The 27,460-nt window shown below is 43.1% G+C and overlaps 2 protein-coding genes across 13 annotated transcripts in view; both read right to left on the reverse strand.

The window, feature by feature from the left end:
- NKRF (NFKB repressing factor) overlaps positions 1–12,574 on the reverse strand; it is a 16,557-nt gene extending 3,983 nt beyond the window's left edge. The window contains exons 1-3 of one of the 3 annotated variants that reach the window (XM_005227428.5): positions 11,881–12,574; positions 10,326–10,424; positions 139–269 (exon numbers count right to left, since the gene is read on the reverse strand). In XM_005227428.5, the coding sequence (XP_005227485.2) occupies positions 139–269; positions 10,326–10,424; positions 11,881–12,146 (496 nt within the window). In that variant the 5' untranslated portion in view covers positions 12,147–12,574. 3 annotated transcript variants of the gene reach the window in all.
- A 7,373-nt stretch (positions 12,575–19,947) lies between these two features.
- SEPTIN6 (septin 6) overlaps positions 19,948–27,460 on the reverse strand; it is a 159,638-nt gene continuing 152,125 nt past the window's right edge. For 3 of the 10 annotated variants that reach the window (XM_059883516.1, XM_024988198.2, XM_005227436.3), the window contains exon 10: positions 19,948–20,973. In XM_059883516.1, the coding sequence (XP_059739499.1) occupies positions 20,964–20,973 (10 nt within the window). In that variant the 3' untranslated portion in view covers positions 19,948–20,963. 10 annotated transcript variants of the gene reach the window in all.

The following is a 27,460-nucleotide window of genomic DNA, read 5'->3' on the forward strand; positions in this document are numbered from 1 at the left end:
AACTGAAGGTTAAAACTTTTACAGTGTGTAAGATCTGATGTTACCAATGTTATTTAAAATCATATACCACACTCATATCATTAAAAAAGAAGCTACACTGTTTCTTCAAATCCCACCTTCCGGAAACAGTATACTCACCATCACATGTTGACAGGTGACGTTTTTGACCTTTGGAGGCCTTGGATAGCATCAGATCATATGAAGGCATCTCCCCAATATCAATACCTTCAGCCATTTGGAGAATTTTTTCCATCAAGCGTGGGCTGTACCTATTTAAACGAATATAATCTACAGTTAAAACAGCAAGAATGCAGTTTTTTAAAAAGCTTCTAGATGACCCATCTTATAATTGCTCCCACAGGACTTTACTAACAGAGTGTCTTGGCTATAAAACTGAAGAATCTGCCCTAAAATAGTTATGTATCAAATGAGCAATTATGTTACTGTCATTAGAAGACACACAAACACAAACATTAAGAAATTTAGGTGAAGACCGTATCTTTAATTTGAATTAAAAGTATCCATATAAACTCATAATTTATTTTTCTCTACATATATACATATATGATGTATATCGTGTATACATATATGATAACAATAATGTAAAAGTACTAAGAATGTTAATAAGAGATGGATTGTTAACATCCAGATTGTGGTTTCTATCATTTCCCACCAAATGGAATCAGAGTCCTGAAAGAAGTGGCTGGATCCAAGTCTGGGCCAAGAAATGTAGAATCTGGGAGATATTTTCATGCCTGGAAACAAGGATGCTGTCAAAGACCTCAGGGGTTGTTGTCAAATAGACTCAGAAGTGAGCCAACTTGAATATCAAGAATAACCACAGTGGATTGAAACACATCAAACACGTTAAAAATCCATTAGTTCACAGTAATACTTACAAATTCATTATTGGTCACCTTTGGAGAATGGTGGGGAATCAAGTCATTATTCCCAAAACAAGCAACATTAAAAGAAGAAAGCAAGCATTTATCCAGCATTTCCCTGTACAAATTGTACCTCAGAGAAAACTAAAGAGTTGATGAAGAAAATCTCCTTTACAGAAGCATTCCAGCTAATAAACGAAGGAATGATAGATTCCTACCATTTTGCAACCCATAATGCAACAATAAATGATCATCAATGGCTGCTAAGTTTAACAAGGAGAGATAAGAACACCTTCCTAAATGAACAATGCAAAGAAATAGAGGAAAACAATAAGATGGGAGAGACAGAGATCTCTTCAAGAAAATTAAAGATACTAAGGGAACATTTCGGAGAAGGCAATGGCACCCCACTCCAGTGTTCTTGCCTGGAGAATCCCAGGGACAGGGGAGCCTGGTGGGCTGCCGTCTATGGGGTCGCACAGAGTCGGACACGACTGAAGCGACTTAGCAGCAGCAGCAGCAGCAGCAAGGGAACATTTCACGCAAAGATGGGCTCAATAAAGGACAGAAATGTTATGGACCTAACAGAAGCAGAAGATATTAAGAAGAGGTGGCAAGAATACACAGAAGAACTATACAGAAAAGATCTTAATGACCCAGATAACCACAATGGTGTGATCACTCACTTAGAGCCAGACATCCTGGAGTGAAAAGTCAAGTGGGCCTCAGGAAGCATCACTATGAACAAAGCTAGTGGAGGTGATGGAATTCCAGTTGAGCTACTTCAAATCCTGAAAGATGATGCTGTGAAAGTGCCGCACTCAATATGCCAGCAAATTTGGAAAACTCAGCAGTGGCCACAGGACTGGAAAAGGTCAGTTTTCATTCCAATCCCAAAGAAAGGCAATGCCAAAGAATGCTCAAACTACTGCACAATTGCACTCATCTCACACGCTAGTAAAGTAATGCTCAAAATTCTCCAAGCTAGTCTTCAACAGTATGAGAACTTCCAGATGTTCAAACTGGATTTAGAAAAGGCAGAGGAACCAGAGATCAAATTGCCAACATCCATTGGATCACAGAAAAAGAATTCCAGAAAAACATCTACTTCTGCTTCATTGACTATGCTAAAACCTTTGACTATGTGGATCACAACACACTGTGGAAAATTCTTAAAGTGATGGGGATACCAGACCACCTTACCTGCCTCCTGCAAAACCTGTACACAGGTCAAAAAGCAACAATGGATTGGTTCAAAATTGGTAAAGGACTAGGTCAAAGCTGTATACTGTCACCCTGCTTATTTATCTTATATGCCAAGTACATCATGTGAAATGCCAGGCTGGATGAAGCATGAGGTGGAATCAAGATTACTGGGAGAAATATCAATAACCTCAGATACGCAGATGACACCACCCTTATGGCAGAAAGTGAAGAAGAACTAAAGAGCCTCTTGATGAAGGTAAAAGAGGAGAGTGAAAAAGCTGGCTTAAAACTCAACATTCAAAAAATGAAGATCATGGCATCCAATCCCATCACTTCATGGCAAAGATGGGGAAACAGTGACAGATTTTATTTTCTTGGGCTCCAAAATCACTGCAGATGGTAACTGCAGCCATGAAATTAAAAGATGCTTGCTCCTTGGAAGAAAAGCTATGACCAACATAGACAGCATATTAAAAAGCAGAGACATTACTTTGCCAACAAAGTCTGTCTAGTCAAAGCTATGGTTTTGCCAGTAGTCATGTATGGATGTGAGAGCTGGACCATAAAGAAGGCTGAGCACCAAAGAATTGATGCTTTTGAACTGTGGTGTTGGAAAAGACTCTTGAGAGGCCCTTGGACTAAAAGGAGATCCAACCAGTCAATCCTAAAGGAAATCAGTCCTGAATATTCATTGGAAGGACTGATGCTGAAGCTGAAACTCCAATACTTTGGCCACCTGATGTGAAGAACTGACTCACTGGAAAAGACTCTGATGCTGGGAAAGACTGAAGGCAGGAGGAAAAGGGGACAACAGAGGATGAGATGGTTGGATGGCATCACTGACTCAATGGACATGAGTTTGAACAAGCTCCAGGAGATGCTGAAGGACAGAGAAGCCTGGCATGCTGCAGTTAATGGGGTCACGAAGAGTCAGACACAACTGAGCAAGTGAACAACAGTAAAAGCTTATCAGGTGAAAGTTGATGGGGAAGAACCTAGAAATAGACCCACACAGACATGCTCAATTGTTGATAAAACTAAAAGCAATCCAATGGTGGCAGGACAGTCTTTTTGTCAAATGGTGCTGGACAAAGTAGGCATCCAACCTAAACACACCACCTCAACCTAAACCTCACATCATATACAAGAGTTAACTCAAAATGCATCATAAACTTAAATGTGAAACTACAAAGTTTTTACAAAAAATACAGAAGAAAATTTTCAAGATCTCCAGCTAGGCAAAGAATTCTTATACTTAACACCAAAAGTATGATCCATAAAAGAAAAAGTTAATAAAATGGACTTCATGAAAATTAAAAAATTTTGCTCTCAAAAGATCCTGTGAAGAGGATGAAAAGACAAGCTACAGAGAGCAAGAAAATATTTACAAACCATATACTTGACAAAAGACTGCTCTGCTGCTGCTGCTAAGTCGCTTCAGTCATGTCTGACTCTGTGCGACCCCATAGACGGTAGCCCACCAGGCTTCCAGTCCCTGGGATTCTCCAGGCAAGAACACTGGAGTGGGTTGCCATTTCCTTCTCCAATGCATGAAAGTGAAAAGTGAAAGTGAAGTGGCTCAGTCACGTCCGACTCTAGCGACCCCATGGACTGCAGCCTACCAAGCTCCTCCGTCCATGGGATTTTCTAGGCAAAAGTACTGGAGTGGGGTGCCATTGCCTTCTCCGGACAAAAGACTAGTATCTAGTATAAAGACCTCAAGACCTCTCAAGTCCAACAGTAAAATATATACACATATATTATGTGTATATATGTGTATATAGTATACACAGATATAAATGAACAAAAGATATGAATAGAACATTTCACCAGAGAGGATATACAGATTGCAAATAAGCAGATAAAAAGAAATGTTCAACATCATCAGCCACCAAGGAAATGCAACTTAAACCACAATGAGATATTATTCCATATCTATCAGAGTGGCTAAAGTGAAAAATGGTGACAACACTAAATGCTGACAAGGATGCAGAAAACCTGGATCACTTGTATACTACTTGTGGGAATATAAAATGATATGGCCACTCTGGAACACAACTTGGAAGTTTTTTATAAAATTAAACATGCAATCACCTCATGACCTTGCAACTGCACTTTTGGGCATTTATCTCAGAGAAATAAAAGTGTACATTCACACAAAAAAACCGTACACAAATGTTCATAACAGCTTTATTTGTAACAGCCCCAAACTACAACCAGCCAGCCCAGATGTCTTTACCACACACCATGGAACACTGCTCAGCAAAAAATGAATAAACTATTGATACACGCAGTATTGGGTATGAGTGGGAGGGGAAATGGATGTGGTTATAAAAGGGCAATGTAAGGGATCCTTGTGGTACTGGAACTGTTCAATATCTTGATTATGGTTGTGGACATGCAAACCTACATCTGTGATAAACTGTATAGAATCACACACACAAGTATTAGTAAAACTGGAGGAATCTGTGTAGACTGCAGACTGTAACAATGTCATTATCCTGATTATGATATATTAACTTTGCAAAATGTTGTCATTGCGGGAATTGGGTAAAGAGCACAGGGCATTATATTATTTCCTACAATTACAGGTGAATCAATAATTATGTCAATAAAAATTTCAATTGAAAAAAGTTGGTGGAGAACTTTATAATCTTAATCTAACTAAAAATGGGACAACCAGACATGTGTCCCCGATGTGATATGACAGGGCAAAGATCTACAAAGTGTTCTTGACCACCAAATAATTGCACGCAAACCTAATCAAGCCCCTAACTCCTAGAAACATGTTAAGCACCACCACAATAATACAGTCAGTCAAATCCATGATGAAGGAAACACTATGTGACAGTCCATTTCTACATCCAATAAACAGCATAAAAATAAAAGGAGAGGGAATGGTTATAGGTTAAAGGTGACAGATCAATCAGATATGTGTGGACCTTGTTTGGACCGTGGGTCAAACAAACCATTCTGAGACAAATGGAGAAAATATTATTGGATCATTTTGAGAAATTATTAATTTTTCTGAGTATGAATAATGGTATTATGATTCTGTTTTTTTAAATTATCTGGTACAGATACACACTAAAATATTTGCAAGAGAAATGATGTCAAGGTTTTCTTTAATATATTCTGCCTTGCACAAAATACTGGAGGCAAGACGAAATGAGAAGGGTAGCATGACAGACTGTTGATAATTGCTGAAGTTGAATGATGCATGCATGAGTGTCCACTGAACTCTTCTACTTTTTGTGTTTGATTTTCCTTAATAAAAAGCTTTAAAACATACAATACAATATTGTAACGTAATTAGACTCCAATTAAAATAAATAAATTTATATTAAAAAAATAAAAAGGACTCCTTATGAAGTACATTTGCCCTTGACAGAATATCAATTTCCTGCAGAGAAACAAAACTATGGGCTCAGTGAAGTTTTGGTTATCATGGGATCTACTCACTCTTCTCACCTTCGGAGCCTTTCTAAGCCTAAGACCAAAAAAGACTTCTGGTGGTGTGTGAGAAGAAAGTTCTTCTTTGGGCAGGGGCAGGGGGCATGCTGTGCAGCTTAGTTCCCCAACCAGGGACCACTGGACCACTAGGAAATTCCCCAAGAAAGCTGTGAAAATGAGAAACGAGCACACCTCTGCATGAGTAGGCTCTGAACTTGAAAGAGGATAACATTTTCCATTTTCAACACAACAGGTCCTGCACCCATCAGACGTCTTTCCTTGCAAAGCAGAGAAGTGACATGGTGGCCATCTCTGACAGATGACCTGGAAGCTAGCCCAGATGTAACCCACATTTCCCACTGATAACTGCTGCTGCTAACACCAGCATTTAAATGCCGTGATTTATTTTTATTTACTCTTATCTAAACATCAAAATGAGAAGGCAATGGCATCCCACTCCAGTACTCTTGCCTGGAAAATCCTACGGACGGAGGAGCCTGGTAGGCTGCAGTCCATGGGGTCGCTAAGAGTCGGACACGACTGAGCCACTTCACTTTCACTTTTCACTTTCATGCACTGGAGGAGGAAATGGCAACCCACTCCAGTGTTCTTGCCTGGAGAATCCCAGGGACGGGGGAGCCTGGTGGGCTGCCGTCTATGGGGTCGCATAGAGTCAGACACGACTGAAGCGACTTAGCAGCAGCAGCAAACATCAAAAAGCATAGCCTAAAATGTCATACATTACATATATCACTTTCATTAAGATTTGGGAGTGGGGACTTCTCTGGTGGTATAGAAGATAAGATCCTCCTGCCAATGCAGGGAACACAGGTTCGAATCCCTAGCCGGGGAGTTCCTACATGCCATGGAACAACTAAGCCAGTGCACCACAACTACTGAGCCCACATGCTGCAACTCCAGAAGCCTGCGTGCCCTAGAGCCCGTGCTCTGCAACAAGAGAAGCCACCACAATGAGAAGCCCACACACCACAACTACAGAGTAGCCCCTGCTGGGCGCAGCTAGAGTAAGCCAGCACACAGCAGCAAAGACCCAGTGCGGCCAAAAGAAAATAATTTAAAAAAGATTTGTGAGCACAATTTCTAAGGTATGAGATGAAAACAAAAGATGATGAAAATGAGATGAAGTCTACAAATCTTAAACTGGTACTGCCAATTTTGCTACCAAAACTGGTACTACAACCAAACCACTCACCTTGAATTCCAGTTAAAATTCTCCAAACCTTATAGACTGATTCCAAACATGGTATCCAAGTGTAATGGCATGTATGCCATTCAGTGTGCAGGAATGATGCATTTGGGGCCCACTCCATTCACATTCACTTTTTCTCTCCGGTTTCTTCCAGCATTAGTAATGATTATACCTACTTACTGTTCCCTATTCATTACATCTGCCACAAAATTTAACATCACCCATAGGCTATAAAAGTAAGCCAGAAGGAAAAACACCAATACAGTATACTAACGCATATATATGGAATTTAGAAAGATGCTAACAATAACCCTGTGTACGAGACAGCAAAAGAGACACTGATGTACAGAACAGTCTTATGGACTCTGTGGGAGAGGGAGAGGGTGGGAAGATTTGGGAGAATGGCATTGAAACATGTAAAATATCATGTAAGAAACGAGTCGCCAGTCCAGGTTTGATGCACGATACTGGATGCTTGGGGCTAGTGCACTGGGACGACCCAGAGGGATGGTATGGGGAGGGAGGAGGGAGGAGGGTTCAGGATGGGGAACACATGTATACCTGTGGGGGATTCATTTTGATATTTGGCAAAACTAATACAATTATGTAAAGTTTAAAAATAAAATAAAATTTTTAAAAAAAAATAATAAAATAAACCTTTGTGTTGGTTGCCAATACAGTCATCTTCTCAGCCCTTTATTAGGAAGTCATAATACTGAAGAATCCCAACCAGCTGGAACAATAATGGAACAGACTGTGTAGTACCTGCTGCTGCTGCTGCTGCTGCTAAGTCACGTCAGTCGTGTCCGACTCTGTGCGACCCCATTGACGGCAGCCCACCAGGCTCCCCCGTCCCTGGGATTCTCCAGGCAAGAACACTGGAGTGGGTTGCCATTTCCTTCTCCAATGCATGAAAGTGAAAAGTGAAAGTGAAGTCGCTTAGTCGTGTCCGACCCTCAGCAACCCCATGGACTGCAGCCTTCCAGGCTCCTCCGTCCATGGGATTTTCCAGGCAAGAGGACTGGAGTGGGGTGCCGTTGCCTTCTCCAGTGTAGTGCCTAACACTTGACTATTCAAAGAACAAATACTAATCTTTACATTAATCTTTAATTAATCTTTACTATGAAGACCACTAGGATTTCAGTCTTATTTCTAAAAATTCTCCAAAGAGTACCTACCCAGGGATAAAGTGGTTCCACAAATCTGAAATAAGCCAAGGCAGTAAATAAAGCTTTCATGACTCAGTTTTCCATAGTGCATTTTTTTAGTGGATTTAAAAAGTAACACTTTTACTCCAGAAATTTTAGAGAATCCATCAAGAAAACACCTACAAACCCAACCACTGATAATTTCATTAACATTTTGGGGTTTATTTTTTATTCCTTTTTCTATGCTTCCCATACCACCTTCTCCCCAGCCCTGCAAAAAAAAAAATTCACTATCAGATCATCTATGTTGATTTGTAATCTGCTGGGATTCTTTTTTGATGTTTTTCTTAATTTATTATGTCATAAGCTTTTTCTCCATGTCATTAGCACATGACTTTTAATGGCTATACAGTATTTTATCTCATGGAAGGATCATGATGTAAAGTACCATTAAGGCAAGTCCAACAAAGTAATTTTAAGATGTATGCATACTATGCATTTACAACCCATTTGGTTGTAAATGCTTAAAAAAGAAAACCAAAAAGCCCCAGCTGGTCTTTAAGGTTTTCCAAGGTAGTTTATCATGTATCAAGCTTTTTGGAAATCACAACTGTGCCACCATACCTACCATACAAAAAGATGATTTCTAATGGACAAAGACATCTGACTTCATGAATCTTACATTCTTGAAAAAAGACACGTGCTTATAGGTGTATACTTATGATATACAATGGCACCTGAAATTTATTAAATATTCAGGAATAGATGCTTTCTTTCAAATTAAAAAAATTATCAAACTGCTCTACTAGGTCCAAATTTAAAAGGTGAGGTTTGAAAACTAAGCAAAGGTTAGGATTTCCAAATATAAAATTATTTATGCAAACCTATTCAAAAGACTCCTACATAGTGAATAACATACAACTAAGATTACTGATACAGCTTTTAAAAGCTCCCACTCATATTTCATCAGCTGGTGATTGATGCACTCTACCTACTATGTGCAAAGTTAGTTTCACAACATGAGCCCAGTCAGCATCTTCCTTCCAAACGTCAGTCTCACATCAACAGGAAGAGACAAATAATCAAGGTGGCAAACTGGATTCATTTTAGGATATATTTTCTCTATTGATTAATATCTCACCAAAAGTCAATAGATCAGGATTCTGTTTCTTTTTTTTGGATTCTGTTTCCAATACTACTGATGAAGAATGATTGGAAAGCTGAATGCCCCACTTAACCAAACATTCTGCTTTATTAAAGATACACGCACTATCAAAAATTTTAAGTAAAAATTGCACAGGTCCCTTGGAATTCATATGAACAATTATGTCTGTGCTGTACATGAAGTTGATAAGACTGCACTAAATTTTCATTAGCCACAAGATATATGTTAGAAATGGCCTACAGAAAAAAAAAAAAAAAACCTTGACACGTTGTTTATTTTTATGAAACAGAGAAGAAAAGTTGAAGAGAAATAATTTCAGCTGTTTGGGCTTCCTGATTGCCTGCTGCTGCTGCTGCTAAGTCGCTTCAGTCGTGTCCGACTCTGTGCGACCCCATAGATGGCAGCCCACCAGGCTCCCCCATCCCTGGGATTCTCCAGACAAGAATACTGGAGTGGGTTGCCATTTCCTTCTCCAATGCATGAAAGTGAAAAGTCAAAGTGAAGTCGCTCTGTCGTGTCTGACCCTAAGAGACCCCATGGACTGCAGCCTACCAGGCTCCTCTGTCCATGGGATTTTGTAGACTGAGGGAAAAAAATGATCAAAAAGCAGATTAGAAAACATTGTTTTATTTATCCTGTAAGACAACGGTTCTCATAGTGTAGTCCCTGGATGAGCATCATCCATTACCTGGGAACTTGTTAGAAACACAAATTCTAGGGTCCCACCTCATACCCACTGAATCAGAAACCCTGGCAGTAGAGCCCAGCAATCTGTGTTTTAAGAAGCCTAAGATTCTGATGCTGCTTAAGTCTGAGAAACATGTTACAGATGGTCAAGAAGATATTAAAACTTGTTCTCTGAGAATCGCCACTATCACCAAAAGGGATTGAAACATGATTTGCTCCCCTGCTCATGTGAGCTCCTCCTGGCTTGGTCTTATGATCAAGGATTTTTCAAAGCTATCCCTGACCTAGGAGTTCTTTCAGTCCCAGCTAAATTAGAACACACAAAGTCCTGCGAGTGGGAAACAAAATGCAAAGAGTTCTCTTCTGGCTACTGTTTATAATCTGTTCTAAAAGTCAGGGGATGGGCCTTCAAAGACAAATTAATGATTTCAGTTTAGAGTGGGCTGTGTCACCATGCATTCTGCAGTCCCCCTGGGAGAAAAGATGAGTCTTCTGTCACAGAAAAATAGACCAGAAAAGAGAGCTCTGCCAACACCGACGTTAACAAGTACTGGAATACAGATTTTACTCACCTGAAGATGACAGCTGACATAAAGCCTGCCTCAAGTGGAAGATTACACTTGGTTCCTAGTTTCCATGATTCTTTATTGCCCCTTCCCTTTCTCCTATATCTAAGTTAACAGATAGAATGTAAACATTACTCTTCAGTTAAACTATTGGTTAACATTATAGCAATTCTTTAAGTTTTTTTCTTAAAGGATTCAGATTTCCCATGGCTTCTGTGATATTAAGGACATCTATGATTATGGGATAAAGGTACCATTCCAATTGCCAGAACAATATTGTTAAGTGCAGGTCAGTTAGATTTATCTGACTTGATTAATTACTGAGGCTTCCCCAGTCACAACCAGTTCCTCCAGTGAAATAGTCATTATCTCTGGAGGCAGAAAAGTACACTAATCTAGAGAAGACAGAAAAAATATTTTTGTGTTATGGAAGCAAAACAAGTATCACACTGGATGCTATCTATGTTCAATAATTAAGCATTAACCACAGACAATCTTATTTATCTGTATGTTACAATCATTCCTGGAACTGAACTGGTTGAATTTGATCTGATCATTTTTCATAATTTCTCATCCTTCCTAAAAAATTTGCCCTGAAGCAAGTGTCAAAAAAAAAACAAAACCCTATCAGTCTATCAAAGGCATGATTAGTCTAGTATAGGGCCGATTTGAAGGTTCTGAAGGACAGTGGCCAAGTAGTCTGTTTAAAAAAAAAAAAATGCGTTGGAACCATACTGCAGTCTCCATTGAATGCAAAGAGCTTTCAAAGAGGCCTGTTCAGAACAGGCACTAGGTTCTAAGAAAGGGGAGCGGGGCGGGGGCGGGGTGGGGAGGTGGCGACAAACACACACCTAAAACCTTACTCAGAGGCCAAATGTTAATCCCACTGATCACATTTAAGGTGAAATGAGGGCAATCCGCTTTTACAGTAGATATAACCATTTCTTTGTTTGCGTCCAGATACATTATGCGCAAATCTACAAGCAAGGCGGACCCTGCGGCTGAGACCTCATACAAACCGCCTCCCCAGGAGAAGACAGCAAAAGCCAGCTAGGGGGCTGCTATTTAATCTAACGGGAATGGAAAGAGAGAACGCTCAGGAGACTAGGATTAGAACCGCAGAGCCCCTCTCTTCTCCCCCCATAGACCCCGGAACCCCGACTGTCGAATATTCTCTGCGGATACCGCATCCCTGGAAGGTCCTACGCAGGTCCGAGGTTCTGCTATTCGTCATTTCCCACGCCCTCCAATACACCATCACAATGACCACCTCTCGGCAATCCTCTCCCAGGCGCTATTTCATCTCCATCCCTGGTCCTGGACAGCCTCTCCCGCGATCCCCGCACCTTTCTAGCTGTTATGTCACCTGCAGCCACCTCGCTCAGCCAACCGCCCCCGTCCCCGCCCGCCCGCCCTGGGCCAACAGTGGAGTCCTCGAGCACCTCCAAATCTCCAGTCTCTAAGCACTCATCCATACTCGCCCCCTCCTTCCCTATCCCGACCCTCTTCACCGATCCCCACCCCACCCGGGTCCCCAGCCCGACCCTCACACCTTACTCACCTGCAGCCCAAGAAAACGTGGTTGGTCCAGGCAGCGGAGAGCGCGAGGAGCTGGTCTAGGGCAGCCCCGGGATAACTGTGCAGGTGCCGACAGATGAAGCTGCGCCGCAGAGCCCACTGCCAGTCACTTTCGTGGCTATAGCGCCACTGCTCCAGCACTGGCTCGGGCGGGGGCGGCGGGAGGGGCGGCGGCGGCGGCGGCGGGAGGGGGGGTAGCGGCGGCGGCGACAGGAAGTCGCCCCCCAACAGCAGACGTCCGCCAGCCATCTTCTCCGCCCCCAAGCAGGGACCCCAGGGATGAAGCCGACTCCTGATCAGGAGCAAGCGGGAACTGGAGGTTGGTGGGAGGGACCGGGTGAGCAGGGGCGCGCCGGGGGCACGAAGACCAACTCTCAGGGGACTGGAGTGTGTACGTGAGGGGCGACCGTTAAAAAGGGGAAGGCGACCACAAGCTCCTGTCCCGGCAACCCGGGTACACGCCCGCTGCACTCCTGCAACTCGTGGAGGAGCACGAGGGCACCCGGCACAGTCACTCGCGCGCCGGGGAGACCAAGCCAGGCCCAGCGCTCCGCACCTCCGGCGACCCTCAGATTCACGCACTGCGCTGGGAAAGAAAAAAAAAGACACCTGCACGCTCTGCTCCCCCTTCTCTGAGTTCTAGTCTACCTACCCGCGTGCCGCCCTGAGGTTGTGAGGCCAGTACGCGTGCGCTGCGGCTGTTCCCTAACTTCAAAATCCCGTCGCTGAGTCTCGCGCGACCTACGTTTTTTTCCCTTCTTATGACGACTAGGGGTCTTTGACGTACTGTGGTCGCAAGCGTGGGGCGGGGCTCCGGGAAGGGGATTTTTTGAAAGATTTTTCTGAGGTTTGGGAACATGGTTCCGTTAACTCCTTAGAAGGCTCTCTCAGGTGACTGTTGGCAGCAACAGGTCGCCTTACGCTTTCCCCTGGGTTTCTGACAGTGGGAGGGACTTGGGTTTGAAATGGATAACACACTTTTTTTCTTCTTAATGTAAGCTCTCCGAGGCGCTCTTTCTTCAGAGGATAGCTTGAAAAGCTATCTGTGCGTCGTACACCATTAGCTTTGTTTGATTGTGAAGTAATAGTAAAAACAAAATACTTAAGAAAAAATCATCCAAACCCACTTATCCATACTCCATCCCAGTTGCTGACAAATACAAGCATCGTGTTCACACAGTTCTGATCACGGTTTCAAATAATCCTATATTAAGTGTATCAATTTAAAACGTGCAGAATATTACAAAATACAAAAGGGGCCCCCAAACTAAAAGCTGCACAGCACCAAATGGCTCACTCTGTAGGCAAACGTTTTCACTAGACCCGCGGTCTGCTCCAGCCCCTCAATCACTGTCTGCCCGTCTGTGCTATGGAAGTAGTTAATGAGTGTCAGCGGGAATTTATATATCTATTTTATATAAGGTTGGGATTGGTATCTTTCATGTAAACAATTTTATGTATTTATTAATTTGGCTGCACTGGGTCTTCCTTGGGGCATCCAGGCTATGTCTAGTTGTGGTATCTTAGTTCGAGGGCTAGGAATCAAACCGGGCTTCGCTGCATTGGAATGCAGATTCTTAACCACTGGACCACCAGGAAAGCCCCCGGTCGGTAGGAATTTACACAGCACTTACTGTGTGCTCAGTATAGTCAATACAAAGGAAAAAGAAACTGGATTTTCTCTGTTGTCCTGGAACTAATTATTGGGTTGGTGGGGAGAAATAGTCCTGCCTAGAACTCACTGTTCCATAGCAGGAGGACTGTTGGATGAAGTGACTTTTATCCGTTGTCCCCTTTTAACTGTTTTCAGATCAGATCACATCAGATCAGTCGCTCAGTCGTGTCCGACTCTTTGCGACCCCATGAATCACAGCACGCCAGGCCTCCCTGTCTATCACCAACTCCCGGAGTTCACTGAGACTCACATCCATTGAGTCAGTGATGCCATCCAGCCATCTCATCCTCTGTTGTCCCCTTCTCCTCCTGCCCCCAATCCCTCCCAGCATCAGAGTCTTTTCCAATGAGTCAACTCTTCCCATGAGGTGGCCAAAGTACTGGAGTTTCAGCTTCAGCATCATTTCTTCCAAAGAAATCCCAGGGCTGATCTTCAGAATGGACTGGTTGGATCTCCTTGCAGTCCAAGGGACTCTCAAGAGTCTTCTCCAACAACACAGTTCAAAAGCATCAATTCTTTGGCACTCAGCCTTCTTCACAGTCCAACTCTCACATCCATACATGACCACAGGAAAAACCATAGCCTTGACTAGACAGACCTTTGTTGGAAAAGTAATGTCTCTGCTTTTGAATATGCTATCTAGGTTGGTCATAACTTTCCTTCCAAGGAGTAAGCGTCTTTTCATTTCATGGCTGCAATCACCATCTGCAGTGATTTTGGAGCCCCCCAAAATAAAGTCTGACACTGTTTCCACTGTTTCCCCATCTATTTCCCATGAAGTGATGGGACCAGATGCCATGATCTTCGTTTTCTGAATGTTGAGCTTTAAGCCAACTTTTTCACTCTCCACTTTCACTTTCATCAAGAGGCTTTTTAGTTCCTCTTCACTTTCTGCCATAAGGGTGGTGTCATCTGCATATCTGAGGTGACTGATATTTCTCCCGGCAATCTTGATTCCAGCTTGTGTTTCTTCCAGTCCAGCGTTTCTCATGATGTACTCTGCATATAAGTTAAATAAGCAGGGTGACAATATACAGCCTTGATGTACTCCTTTTCGTATTTGGAACCAGTCTGTTGTTCCATGTCCAGTTCTAACTGCTGCTTCCTGACCTCTTGAGAAATTTAACTGTTTTAGGATGTATTTATCATTATGTGACATATTTATATGTAGGGCTGTTTTGGACTGACAAGAGCAGAAGATCACAGCATTTTTCACTTTAATAGTGATTTATTTTCATGCCTGTCTCTCCCATTCCACAGGGAGTGCTGTCTTTGACTCTGTAGTAGGTACTCATGTTTATTGAAGTAATGACAGTCTTTGAACCATGAAATCAAAGAAAGTGATACTAGAAAGGAAGCTTTGAGATCATAAATTCAAATAATTATTGTATGAGTGAGAAAAATAAGGCCAGAGAGGTAGAGTGATAACTGAAGTCTGTAGAGGCGGGTTCTGGCAAAGCTGAGATCAGAATCTAGGTCACCTGACTTCTCATCCAGTGCTCCCCACTCATTTGCCATTATATTGCCCTGTGTTTTTTTTTTTTAAATTCTTCACAGTATGTACCATCTTTTGAACTTCAAAAAAATTTTTGACTCCTCCTCACCCCCTGTGACAGTGCCATGAGAGCAAGGAACTCATCTGTCTTGCTTTTAGCAACTACATTTGGCTCTTGTAGGAACTCCATAGATATTTGTTGAATTAAATGAATGACTGAATGAATGAAGGCTCTTCCTGTTGTCTCAAACTTGTGAAACTCATTTTCTTAGGGCCTACATTTTAAGCTGGTTTTAAGTTAGATTAATTTCCGCCTAAGCTGCCAACTTTCATTAGAATCAGCATTGCAATCAATACACATCTTTCCTAGAAAAGGAGTTGAGAAAAGAAAAATGCCTTCCTCTCAGATTGGATGAAAATTCTTCCATCATACAGGAACAAATAATTCCAACCTGGCTTTTGCATTTGGATTACAGAGTGAAAGGTGATAAAATTGATATTAGAGGCCATTTGCTCTGGAACAGCCATAGCTGGAGTGCATTTATAAATCTTGCTATGGAATAAGCAGTTTCATCTCTAGCAAGCAAAACAAAAATTCCCATGATTCTCCAGGACCTTCTTTCTTTGGTAATCCTTCTGATCAAAAAATCCTTCAGCCAGCCTAGCTCAGTCCATTCCCTTCTCACACATCCCAGATGTTTTCTCACTGAGCAGGAATTGAAACCCCTAAGCAGAAGTAAATTATCTGAATAATGGTTGAAGAGAAATGCAGGAGGGAAGTCTGATAATGGCAACCACTGCCATCCTAAAACATCCAGAAACCTCATGTAATCACCTGTCCTCCTCCCCTCCATCATCTTTCTCTGCTCTAACACAGGCTCCTGCCATGTTTTTACATGAAATATAAACACACACACACTCATACACACATAGTCTGTCAGCTCTGAGCTTCCTTCCCTTCCCTGTCCTGTGGGGGAGCCAGTGAGTGAAGAAAAGAGGGAAACCTGGAACCTGGCTCAGCACCAGCCTCATAAATTATCCCAGAAATCAGATCACCAAAATTTCTTGACCAGAGTATTCAGCACTGCAATATCCTCTTGAGGAATGGCCACTAATGGACTAAAAGCAATAGCTAGGAGCTGGCCAAAGCCTGGTAATTTGAGCACCCAAATTATTAAGGACAGTAATGAGCCATTGAAAAAATAGGAAGCCATAAGTCTACAGTGAGACCAAGTAGATAAATAAGGAGGGAAAGGGGAGGGCCTTTGCTTACGATAGCATACCATGTGCTGACTGGTAAATATGAAGGGAATGCTGGAGTCAGAAAATCATCATTGGTTCAGGTAAGAATTACCAGTAGATGCTAAATCTAGGGGGAATTTTTTGATGAGGAAGATTTTGCATGGACTTACAGTTTTCTCCTCACAGATTGTTTATTAGTAGCAAAGAAGAGGAAAAACAATAATTATATAGTGGAGAAATTGGGCAACACCTTGACCCAAAATGACAACAACCTTTTTTTAAAAATGGCACTTCAAAAATATCAGTATCATGAAAGACAAAAAAAGGCTGTTTCAGATGAAAGGACACTAAAGTAACAGGACACAGTGCATGATTCTCGAGCCAATCTTATATGGCAGGAAAAATTGGTATAAAGTATACTATTCAATGGGCTTCCCAGGTGGCTCAGTGGGTAAAGAATCCATCTGCAATGCAGGAGTCACAGGATCCTCGGTTCCATCCCTGGGTAGGGAAGATCCCCTGAAGGAGGGCATGGCAACCCACTTCAGCATTCTTGCCTGGAGAATCTCATGGACAAAGAAGCCTGGCAAGTTACAGTCCACAAGGTCACAGAGTTGGACACAACTGAAGTGACTGAGCACACACACATACTATTCAATAGGTTAAAGTAGTATAACAAGGTTAAATTTACTGAAGTTGGTAACTGTGGCTATGTAAGAGAGTATCCTTATTGCTAGGAAATACCCATTGAAATATTTAGGAGTAAAGGCCAGAATACCTGTAAATTATCTTCAAATGGTTCAGAAAAAATGTTATGTATCTTTCTCTATCTATTTGGTTCCAGGGGAGGGGGAAGGGGGCACCTCAATGTAAATGACAAAGCAAATGGGGCAAAATATTATCAGTTGGTACATCTGGGTCAAGAGCATGAGTGTACTTTGCACTATTATTATTTAATCTCAAAAGTAAATTGTTTCAAAAGTGCAATAGCTCCCTAAATTGGTGAAGAATCGTCATCTAGTTACCTCTTAATCGCTCTTTATTGTGTGTCCGGCACTTTCCTGGGCCCGCTGGGGAGCTGTAAATGATGTTTCTACTCTAAGGAAGCTTAACATCTCTTGAAGAATGAAGTCTCTCAAATGAGAAGCAGAGAAGATTAAACAATTTCAGCCAGGAGGTTTTTGAAAAGGAAGAAGAGATCAAAACAGGTGGATGGGGTCAAGAAAGTCTTCAAGGAGAAGATAGGCCTGAAGCTCAGTGGCAGGATTTTTTTAACTTTTAATTTTGTATTGAAGTATAGCCGATTAACAATGTTGTGATAGTTTCAGATGAACATCAAGGGGACTCAGCTGAGTGGGGGCTTTTCAAACACAAAAGGACACTGCTTAACTTCAGTTGCTTACAAATGGAGCCCAGGTTGCTTAGCCATTTTGAAGGTATTAGAAGCCTGGTTCTGTCCCTAGAAGCATTTGGCCTTCTCACTGCTCAGTAAGTCCCTAGGAACTGGCTCTCAGCACCCCAGCAGACCCTTGCCCCCATCTATGCTCTAGCAAAATGATATACAAATTTTAGTTAACCAAGCCCATTTCCCCACCAACTTGCATTAAAATATCAGCCATTTGTCTTCATTTCTGATTTCTTTTGACCAGCCAGTCACTTCTAAGACCTTTAGGCTTTGTGATGCATTCATCTATGCATGCTCAGTTGTGTCTGACTCTGTGACTCCATGGACTGTAGCCCACCAGTCTTCTCCATCCATGGAATTTTCAAGGCAAGAATACTAGAATGGCTTGCCATCTCCTACTCCAAGGGATCTTCCCAATCCAGAGATCGAACCTGTGTCTCCTGCTTTGGCAGGCAGATTCTTTACCACTAGCGCCACCTGTGATGTGTTAAACAAGCACCAAAATGCATTAGAAGTGGGGTCGACAAACGGTGGCCCACAGGCCAAATCCAGTCACATTCCCTGTGTTTATATGACCCTCCCATGGACGGAGGAGCCTGGTAGGCTGCAGTCCACGGGGTCTCGAAGAGTCGGACATGACTGAGCGACTTCACTTTCACTTTTCACTTCATGTATTGCAGAAGGAAATGGCAACCCACTCCAGTGTTCTTGCCTGGAGAATCCCAGGGACCGGGGAGCCTGGTGGGCTGCCGTCTATGGGGTCGCACAGAGTCGGACATGACTGAAGCGACGCAGCAGCAGCATGCTAAGAATGGTCTTTAAATTTTAAATGGTTGGAAGAAATATAAATAATAATGTCAGGACATGTGAAAATGAAACCCACACATGAATTTCAAATTTCAGTGTCCATAAATGCAGTTTTATTAGTGCACAGTCACGTTCATCCTTCTATGTATTATCAATGGCTGGTTTTGGTCTGTACTGAGCAGTAAAATAGTTTCTGACACCATGTGGCCTGTGAAGCCTAAAATATTTGCCTGCTGGCCCTTTACAGGAAAAGTTTGCTGACCCGTGGCCCAGAGCAATGGTTCTTAATTTGGGGCAATTTTGCCCTCCAGGGGACGTTTGGCATTATCTGGAGACAGTTTTGTCAGAACTGGGGATGGGGTAGTATAGTGTGCTACTGACATCTAGTGGGTAGGGATGCTACAATGCACACGTCGGCCTCCACAACAAAGAATTATCTGGTCTCAAAAGACAATAGTGCTGAGGGTGAGAAACCATGGATTGGAAGAACCTAAGATACTTCTAGTAAAGGGGAAACTCCATCCTTAATAGGAATTTCCTTTAGTGAACACCCACCTCCTTAGTTTACAGTAGCTCACAAAACCGTTGCAATCATTGCTGCAAGGGAGTTGTTGATATTCTTTACAGGGAGGTTTTGACCACAACTTGCCCCCAAACACACACAGCTAGCAAGTCTGTCTGGCTCCAGAACCGGTATTTTTCCACACCTCCAGGATGCCGGGGGCTGTGACATCATGGGCGAGTGTTGTCCCGCTCAGCTGCTCTCTAGTGTGCGAGTTGCACAGTGCAGGCCAGCGTCATTTTCCCTGGTACCCCTTCCCTTCAGAGGTCTCCAAGGGCTTGGTGTGGAGAGGGTACCAACCACCTTCCGGTCTCCAACATCTGGCTATTTGGGAAATGAAGGCGAGGAAAGGAAATTCCACGTCGATTGCGGCCAGAATTATGAAAACTGACCACTGTCCCTCTTGCCCACTTGAATACTGGGAGGGACAAGGAAGCTTCCCTCTCTAGTAGACCCTATTTATAGAAGGCTTTTGGAGTCATGCCCATGAATTTTCAGGATGTTCACATCACAGTAATAATAAGAGAAGCCATGCAGCACAGTCCTTTTCCTTCTGGAATTAAAACTCAACCGACTCTTATTCTTATTCTATAGGATCTGGCACTCCACTTTCTCCATCTATTATCCTAGATGAGTTCAACGAATCAGTGAAATCCATGCTAATGAAGAAAAAGTAAAGGACTCCCCCCCCCCCCCCCCCGCAAGCCCAGATGGGGGGTGTGGTCACAGTAGCCCACCCAGGAAGGTTGCAAACGGACTGATGGTGCCTCCCTGAGCCCCTCAAATCACCCCCTTGAAAGGAAGCCACCCACTCCTCCTAAGGCAAACTCCTCCTAAGGCATCACCTAATAATCACACAGCCACTGAGCATTTCTTTGAATTTTATTGAAAATTGACATGGACATTATAAAGGTATCAAGCTAAACAGTGCTGGTTTTGGGATGTTTTTCCTGGTGAATGAAAGCCCCAGAGGGGCAGTGACTGGTCACATCTCTGAGCAAAAAGAACAAAGGAGAAGAAAGGAAGAATGAACACAGATTTTGGAAAACATGCAAAGAGGCTCTCTCAAGAGACACGGGACAGTGGAATGGCAATGGTCATAGGGCTATATGGGGATGAGCACACTCACATGGTATTTCGATCCAAGTTAAACCAATGAATTCTGGGCAGATTTATCAACATCAAAGCTCTCCCTCCAGGTCCCACATTGAGCAGAAACCTCTCTCAAAACCCCAACTGGCCTTGGAATGCTGAATGGAGTAATTTTGTTCTCACTAAGCTTAAACTCCCCCATCTCTCCTTTCCTTTCTCCACCTGAATGTTAGTAGATCAACTTGCCCCACTTGCTGAGGGGATCTGCAGAAGGTCTGTGAATGCTGAAGAAGATATGAATGTTGCTTGACTTCCTCATCCATATTCAGAAATGTTTAATAGTGGCTGTAGACAATCAACCCATTGAACCAGAGAAATGGTGTTTAAAAGGAAAAACAGAAAACTCAAATGAAAAACTTGTGAACAGTACTTCCACACCCACAGCTGAGGTCTCCTGCCTCAGTCACTTACACTTGGGTGAGTCGTCCTGCAGTTGTCTCTCTGAGGTTACATTGGGTCCATTCTGCAGCTCGGACGGATCTTTTCCTGCCTTGTTAGGTTAGGACAAGACACTTCCAGTTAAAATACCATGTAAGTTGGAAGAGAGCTTCTTGCCTGGACACATGAACACTTGTTGAGAGAGAGTGTGTGTGTGTGTACGCGTGTGAGCACACAATTTGGAGGGAGAGGGAATTGGTTGGTTTCTGGTTTGAGACAATATGGAAACCCTAACTCTTCTATAATGGTAGTCTTCTCCTTTAGACTTAGTGCAGCTGCTGAAGACAAGATTAAAAAAAGCTGGAGAGGGAAAGAGAAAGAAAACATGAAATTAGCCAAAGAAAAAAGACATTCAAAGTAAGACAGGGTCAGGGAGGTGGGCAGTGTGAAGTAGCACAGATTATACATGGAGAAGACAGGTGAGAAATGGGGTCATGATGGGCCATCACCACTGGAAAATCTGCTGAGAAAGTTTTAAGAACACCACACACCAGTTTCAAGCTTCTTGTTTTAATAATAAAAAAAAAAGCGCATATTGACAGCCACATGTGAATGCCAAATGATTAAAACAAACAAACAAAAAAAAAACATAAACTAAACCAAAAGTGATCTATCCTGCATCTAGGAAAAGCAAACTTCTTGGCTTAAGAGAAATGAGGCGTGTGTGTGTGTGTACATGTGGGGATTTTTCAGGAAAACCATTTCAGTCTAGGGTAAGGGTGGGGCGGGACAGAGACCATTTCTAATGACTGGTTTTGTTTCGCCAGAAGTAAACAGAGTATTAGGGTAATTTTTTTAATAGTAACAATTATACCCAGTAAAAAATCTTTTCACTGAAGAAGGAAAAAAATCTTTCTGTTTACAGTGAGACAAGATACCCGATAAAATAAGCATTTTAATTATTTTACATAGCCTTGGTTGACTTTATAAAGGTCTCATGTTCACGCACAAGTTAGATTTTTGTTTACCAAACTTCCTTGATGACAAGGGTCATCTCTGTCACCTGTTAAACTTCCGCACTCACAAGCCTCATTCCAGACTCCCAGGAAAGCTGAGCAGCTAACAGGTGTCCATGACTCTTATTGTCAGCAGAAGCACTCAGTTCAGCAGTGGGACTAGAGTCCTCTGCTTTGCCCATCCCTGCCCACCCCATCCTCGAATATTTTTCTATGGGATAAAAACCTCAAAGGCGCTCTAATGCTAACTATTCATTTTCTCCTGAACATCAAAAGACTTGTCTCTAGGAATGAACATGAACAGATTGAATCCATTTGTGAAAAGTATCGGGTCTCAGAAGACACTGAATTTAGCCTGACTTTTGCCATGAAACAGCCCTGGGACCTCTGGCAAAGTCCCTTCATTTCTCTGCACCTCAGTTTCCTCTTACAAAAAGTGCATCCTACCTGTCTTCTGGACCCAAATATCTCCTTTCATACAAAATTCCTGCCCAGTCTCTGAAGGTCTCTCAAAGGCTGGGTGGCTCTAATACCTTTTGAAGTTTTCAGAACCACTCAAACCTCAAGTAGTTAATCTGTAAATAAATGTAAATGAGGGGACCTCTTATTTGTGATGCAAATAATTACTGGGGGGGCGAGGAATGGAGACCGTTAGTTGTTTAAGTTTGGGATTCTTGGGAAGCAGCTGTGAAACTGGTCAAATAAGGCTGCAAATAAGAAGCCTTTCCCATGGAGACTTGACAGCCTTAACTTAGCATCTCCCTGAGCCAAGCTGAGGATCCAAGCTTTTTTTTTTTTTTTTTTTGGCTTTTAAATCTCCAAGCATAGGGTCTCCTAAAATGCTCCACTGTGTGACTTGGATTTTCTCAAGAAACTAGCTTCTGTTTTGGCAGCATCACCTTCATTCATACTTGCTTCTGGCCACTCACCAATCAGTGACTCACCAAACAATACATCTCAAAACTGCCCTCTTGCTTTGCCAACAAGAAAAGATAAAGTGTGTGCATTCGTTTGCTTTCCGTTGTTTCTACTTTTTGCTTCCTGTTATTATCTATTATTGAAAAGAGAACACCCCCTCCCCATTCTCAATACTTCAAAAAGGTCTGAAAATTTGGCATAGCCTTGTTCGATTGTGTGTTTTCAAAGCAAGTGACCAAAAAATAAAAAAGAAGGTCATGGTCAATGCCAGTGGGACTGTGAGGCAGAAATAGAAAGAAGAGGTGGGGCTTGAAGTGGAAGAACATGGCAGGGGCCGGGGACCCGGCTGCCTGGCACCCCAAAGGAAAACTGTCAGTTACAATAGGAACCTTGGCTTAAAAGGCTAAGTGGAGTCCAGTCCAGCTGTAGCGGGGAATACTATTCAGTACACAGCCATGGATTACTGCAAAGGAAGGGTAGAGAAACGGCGTGTTAGCCACGGATCATTGCCAGTCACCGCCAGCTCTCCCTTTCTCACTGGTCTAACACCAAAGTCCAGTGTGCCTCGTGGCCCTGACAAGAGAGGGCTCTCAACTTCAAAGGGGTTCCCAAAGCCACTATCAGAGAGGCCCCATTATACAAATCCGGGCTAGAAGTTTTCAAATATCAAATCCTTAGAGGCAAAGTTAGGGACCTTCCAAGGTACAACATCTCTTTTCTCTTCTCCAACTGACAGTCTCACCTCCTCTTCTTATTAGGAGACACATGCAAAATACAGATTGAAACTCATCATCATCAAATTCACCAAATAAATAGACTGGAAGATTCCTCAAAGCCAAAGTAAAAACACTGATTCTTGAACCACTCAGTCTGGCAGTTTACGACACAGGATGCTTACACCTGCTACTGACCCTGCCTTGTTGGGATGGTGTGGCATCCTCAGGGAAATTACAGAGGAGATGCAAGACACCTCATAACAATTCCGTAAGACACTACGCTGGTACTAATATTCAGGTTTATTCTCCCTCCTGCATCTGTAGGGTACTCAGAATTACAGAGAGGGACATTTACGCTATTTTCTTCAGCAGTTGTGTTGTCTGGGAAGGGCTGGGTGCAAATAAACTCATTCCAGGTTCTTAACAGAGTTTGAGTGCAGTCACTTTTGAGTGAATCAAAACTGGAAAGGGCTGGGCTGACCGAAGGATCTCCTTCTGGAACCCTCTGAGGAGAGGCTGTGGTTCCTGTCAGGGGCTTAGTGGTGGTTGGGGAAGCCAAGTGACTGCGGACTAAGGGGGAAAGCCCTGCTGACTGGTGCTCACCCAGCCAGGCTGGATGCAAATACCTCGGGGGAACAAACAGCATTCGGAATTGGAACAGGGAAGCCGGTGGTGCCGTGGAGCAGGCAGAGCCCCTGCACGTGTTACAGTCAAAGATGGGGCGGGGAGTGGCCGGCGGGGGGCGCTGGGAGGGGCACTGGGATGCAGGATGCAGCTTTAAACCACGTGACTGCTGGCTTCTTGCCCAGAGGCCAGACTCAGTCCTCAGACTCTCGGGTTTCTATAAACCTTGGCAGGAAGAAAGGGGAGGGCACGGGTTGTGTGCCCCACAGACGTGTTAAGGGGGAATTAGAGAAAGGGAGGCCCAGCTCTGTTGCGCAGGAAAAGGGCGTCTACAGGAAACCCAAACTGAAAATGAAAAGAGAAGTTGGGTTAATGAATGGATGGATTAATGTAAAAAACAAAACAAAGGTTAGAATTGTCATGATGACTGATGGATAAATTAGAATATAGCTATGTTAGATGGTCTTAAGGTCTTACTGCATTGGCTTCTGGGAACATGCTTTCTCTCTCATTCACCCCCACACACCTCTGAGTGGCGACTGTCAGGGCATCGGCTAGTAAAATAATCAAGAGCCACAAGAATCCTTTTTCTCTCTTCTTAATGACTAGGTCCTGACTAGTGCGCCCGACCCTGACACCTTGTACAGGAACACCTTCAGCAAATCTCCAAGTGGCTCAGGCCACAGCACAGAGTGCCAGGCTCTCAACCAGTGATGGCCTCACCCCACAGCGAATGCCGAGGGGGTAGAGGTTTCACCTTTGAAGAGCCCCGGTCCACTAACTGGTCCCCCGGGGCAAGATCTGTCTGAGAAGTATCTGGGGGTGGTGACTGGCCTCTGCACCAGGGTCTAACCACAGTCACCTGGAAACCTGAACAATGGAAATCCATTACTGGTTTGTGTTCACTCTGCACTTTGAACTTTCTCCCGTTCAAACTTCACCCTTGTGACATAAATGGGGACAATTTCCTCATTTGACTTATGAGGATGCTGAGAACCACTGCGAGGCCAACTGACTTGCCCAAGGTCACAAAGAATCACAACCTACAGGAGCAGAGCCCAGATCCCTGGGTTGCTTGATTGTGACTCTCCTTCACACCACAGTGTCCCTGAGAACTCCTTGCCTGTGGACCCAAGCCCCTTGTTTTATTTTTTTTACCTGAACACATTTCTCTCATTAAAGATATTGGGGAGGGATAGTTAAAAGCATAAGCTGAGTCTATCTGTACAGTCGCTTCCTCAGAGTGAATACAAACACACACACACACATGCATGAGGATGGCAGTTTATACCAAAACTAGTTTTGCGTTCTCATTCCAGTTCTGCCAATAACTCCCTGTGTCAGCCTTGGTAAGTCCCTTAACCCCATGCCTCCATTTGTTCATCTTGTGAACTGAAGATCAGCACCTTCCTCCTCTGCCTCACAGGACTGTCATAATGTGAAAATAAGATAGCGTGAGGAAAAACACTTTGAATAGTATTAAAAGGTCCTATGAAAGCTCAGCTCTCTTGTTCTTCCTTGTCTACTTCCCAGGGGAAAAGAAACCTATAGAACACTGCAAGGGCTTATGTCCTGGGCGGCCTGGGAAGGCTGAAGTATTTTGCTAGGCGAACTGCCCATACATCATACTCTGTCCCCCTGCCAGAGTACCTACAACTGTGTGTGGGTCACAGAGGAAGTGTTTTGTTACAACTCCAGATGGCTACAGACGGCAATCTCTATTTGGTTTGGAACTGCTCTTGTGGTCTGCTGGGGAGAAGCATGCCAGAAAAAGCCAACCTGCTTAGGGTCGGGGTTGGCTGTTCCCACTGTTTGCCAACTGACTCTTGCTCGTTAAGTGTGGCTTTAATTATAGTTTTGAAAAAATTCCTTTTAGTAATGGCCACTACCAATGATTTACTCGGGGAAAGCCGAACCAAACTGTGTCAAACCACGTTAATCTGGGTTTCATGAACTGAGAGCTAACTGAGCAGGATGCATCTTTCCTATTTTCCTCCTTGAAAATAGGGGAACCGAGGACATACACGTGAACCGAGCATCAGCCACTCTGCTGGGCACTAGGACTGCAGCCATGGACATACACTCCAGAACTGTGTCTTCCTAGGTTTCATTCAAGTCAATGCACAGGGCTCCAAGTCTTGCCTTTAAGCCAGACAAGAAATCATTTCATTGTTCTTTTAGGGTTGTTTCCTTTGGCCCAATTTCATAGGCCTTATGTTTCAGAAGCCTCTATGGACTTCCTCTTCGGGATTTGCTTCAAAGTAGGATGTTTTGCCAGCTGCCCAAAGTCCCCGGTGCAGTAGCTGCAGCAATTATTTTGGTGACTAACAGCAGGTTCTCCATTTAAATCATAAACTCCATGGTGAGTGTGGAGAACTCTTCTCAATATTGTATATTCCCCGATCCAAAGAAACCAAATGTAAAAGGCATTTATGAGACAACCAGGGTATTCTGAACCCTGGCTAGAAATTTTATGTGAATGAATTGTTAAATTTGGAGGTGTGATAATGGTGGCATTGTGGTTATTTTTTTCAAGAGTCATTAGCTCTTGGAGATCCATGCTGAAGTAGTGACAGATGAAATGAGATGCGTTTTGCTTTACAATAATCCAGCCAATTTGGGGGCAATAAATGAGACAGGACTGGCTTATGTTGACAGTTGTTTGGGGGCTGGGGGTTGGGTACATGGGGCTCCATTGTATTATCCTCTCTTCTTTTGTTCCTGTTTGAAAGTTGCTATGGCAAAGTTTTAAATGGCAATACGCCTAATTATGTTAGATTGAAAATATTTGTGTTCCTCTCCACTCACTACCTAAGTTTAGTAAAATAGATGGAAGCTTAATCACTGCTGTCATCAACCTATAAACTATGCAATGCCAGGGGCTGCTTTATTTACTCCTGTTGACATAACACCTCGCCCTCAGGAATGCATCTTACCTGCTTAGCTCCTTATCAGAGGTGTTCATGAAGTTGGTACTTGTAGATAAGAGTATAAGGAATTCTCTCTAATATCTAACTCTTCCCTTTCTTCCCCTTTTATTATGGTTTTGGGAGATTACATAGCCAAATGAAATTAGAAAATTTGAACCCCTCAGATAAGAAACAGCCACCAGAGGGAAACAGAGAAACAAGTTTCCATTGACTTGAAACCTTCCCAAACCTGGGGCTCAAAGCTGACTGTGACATTGCAGGACAGGGCTTGTGAATCCAACAGTTCCCCTCATCACTACAGTTTAGTTCATTTTGAAAGTAATGATGAAGTCTCCTTAAGAAAAAAAAGTGGCTAAAATGGAAACCTCAAATACCTATCACAGGTTCCACCTAGGCTAGGTAGAAAAGTCGGAAAACACCCCACTTTTAATCAGGAAGGCAAATATTGCACATGTACACTTGGAATCAAACTAGACTATTTCTTAATATTATAAGTCACAAGAGAAACCCGGCTAGAACAATGAGGCAGCTTCTTTGATATTAGGTATGTGTGTTCTAGAAGCCACTGCCAGTTCTATTTAGAGTTAATAAAGCTTACCAGGGCCCTGGGTATCATGCAGCATGCAGCAAACAGCAGAGTTAA

Source organism: Bos taurus, chromosome X (assembly GCF_002263795.3).
Source record: "Bos taurus isolate L1 Dominette 01449 registration number 42190680 breed Hereford chromosome X, ARS-UCD2.0, whole genome shotgun sequence".
NCBI classification, from domain to species: domain Eukaryota; kingdom Metazoa; phylum Chordata; class Mammalia; order Artiodactyla; family Bovidae; genus Bos; species Bos taurus.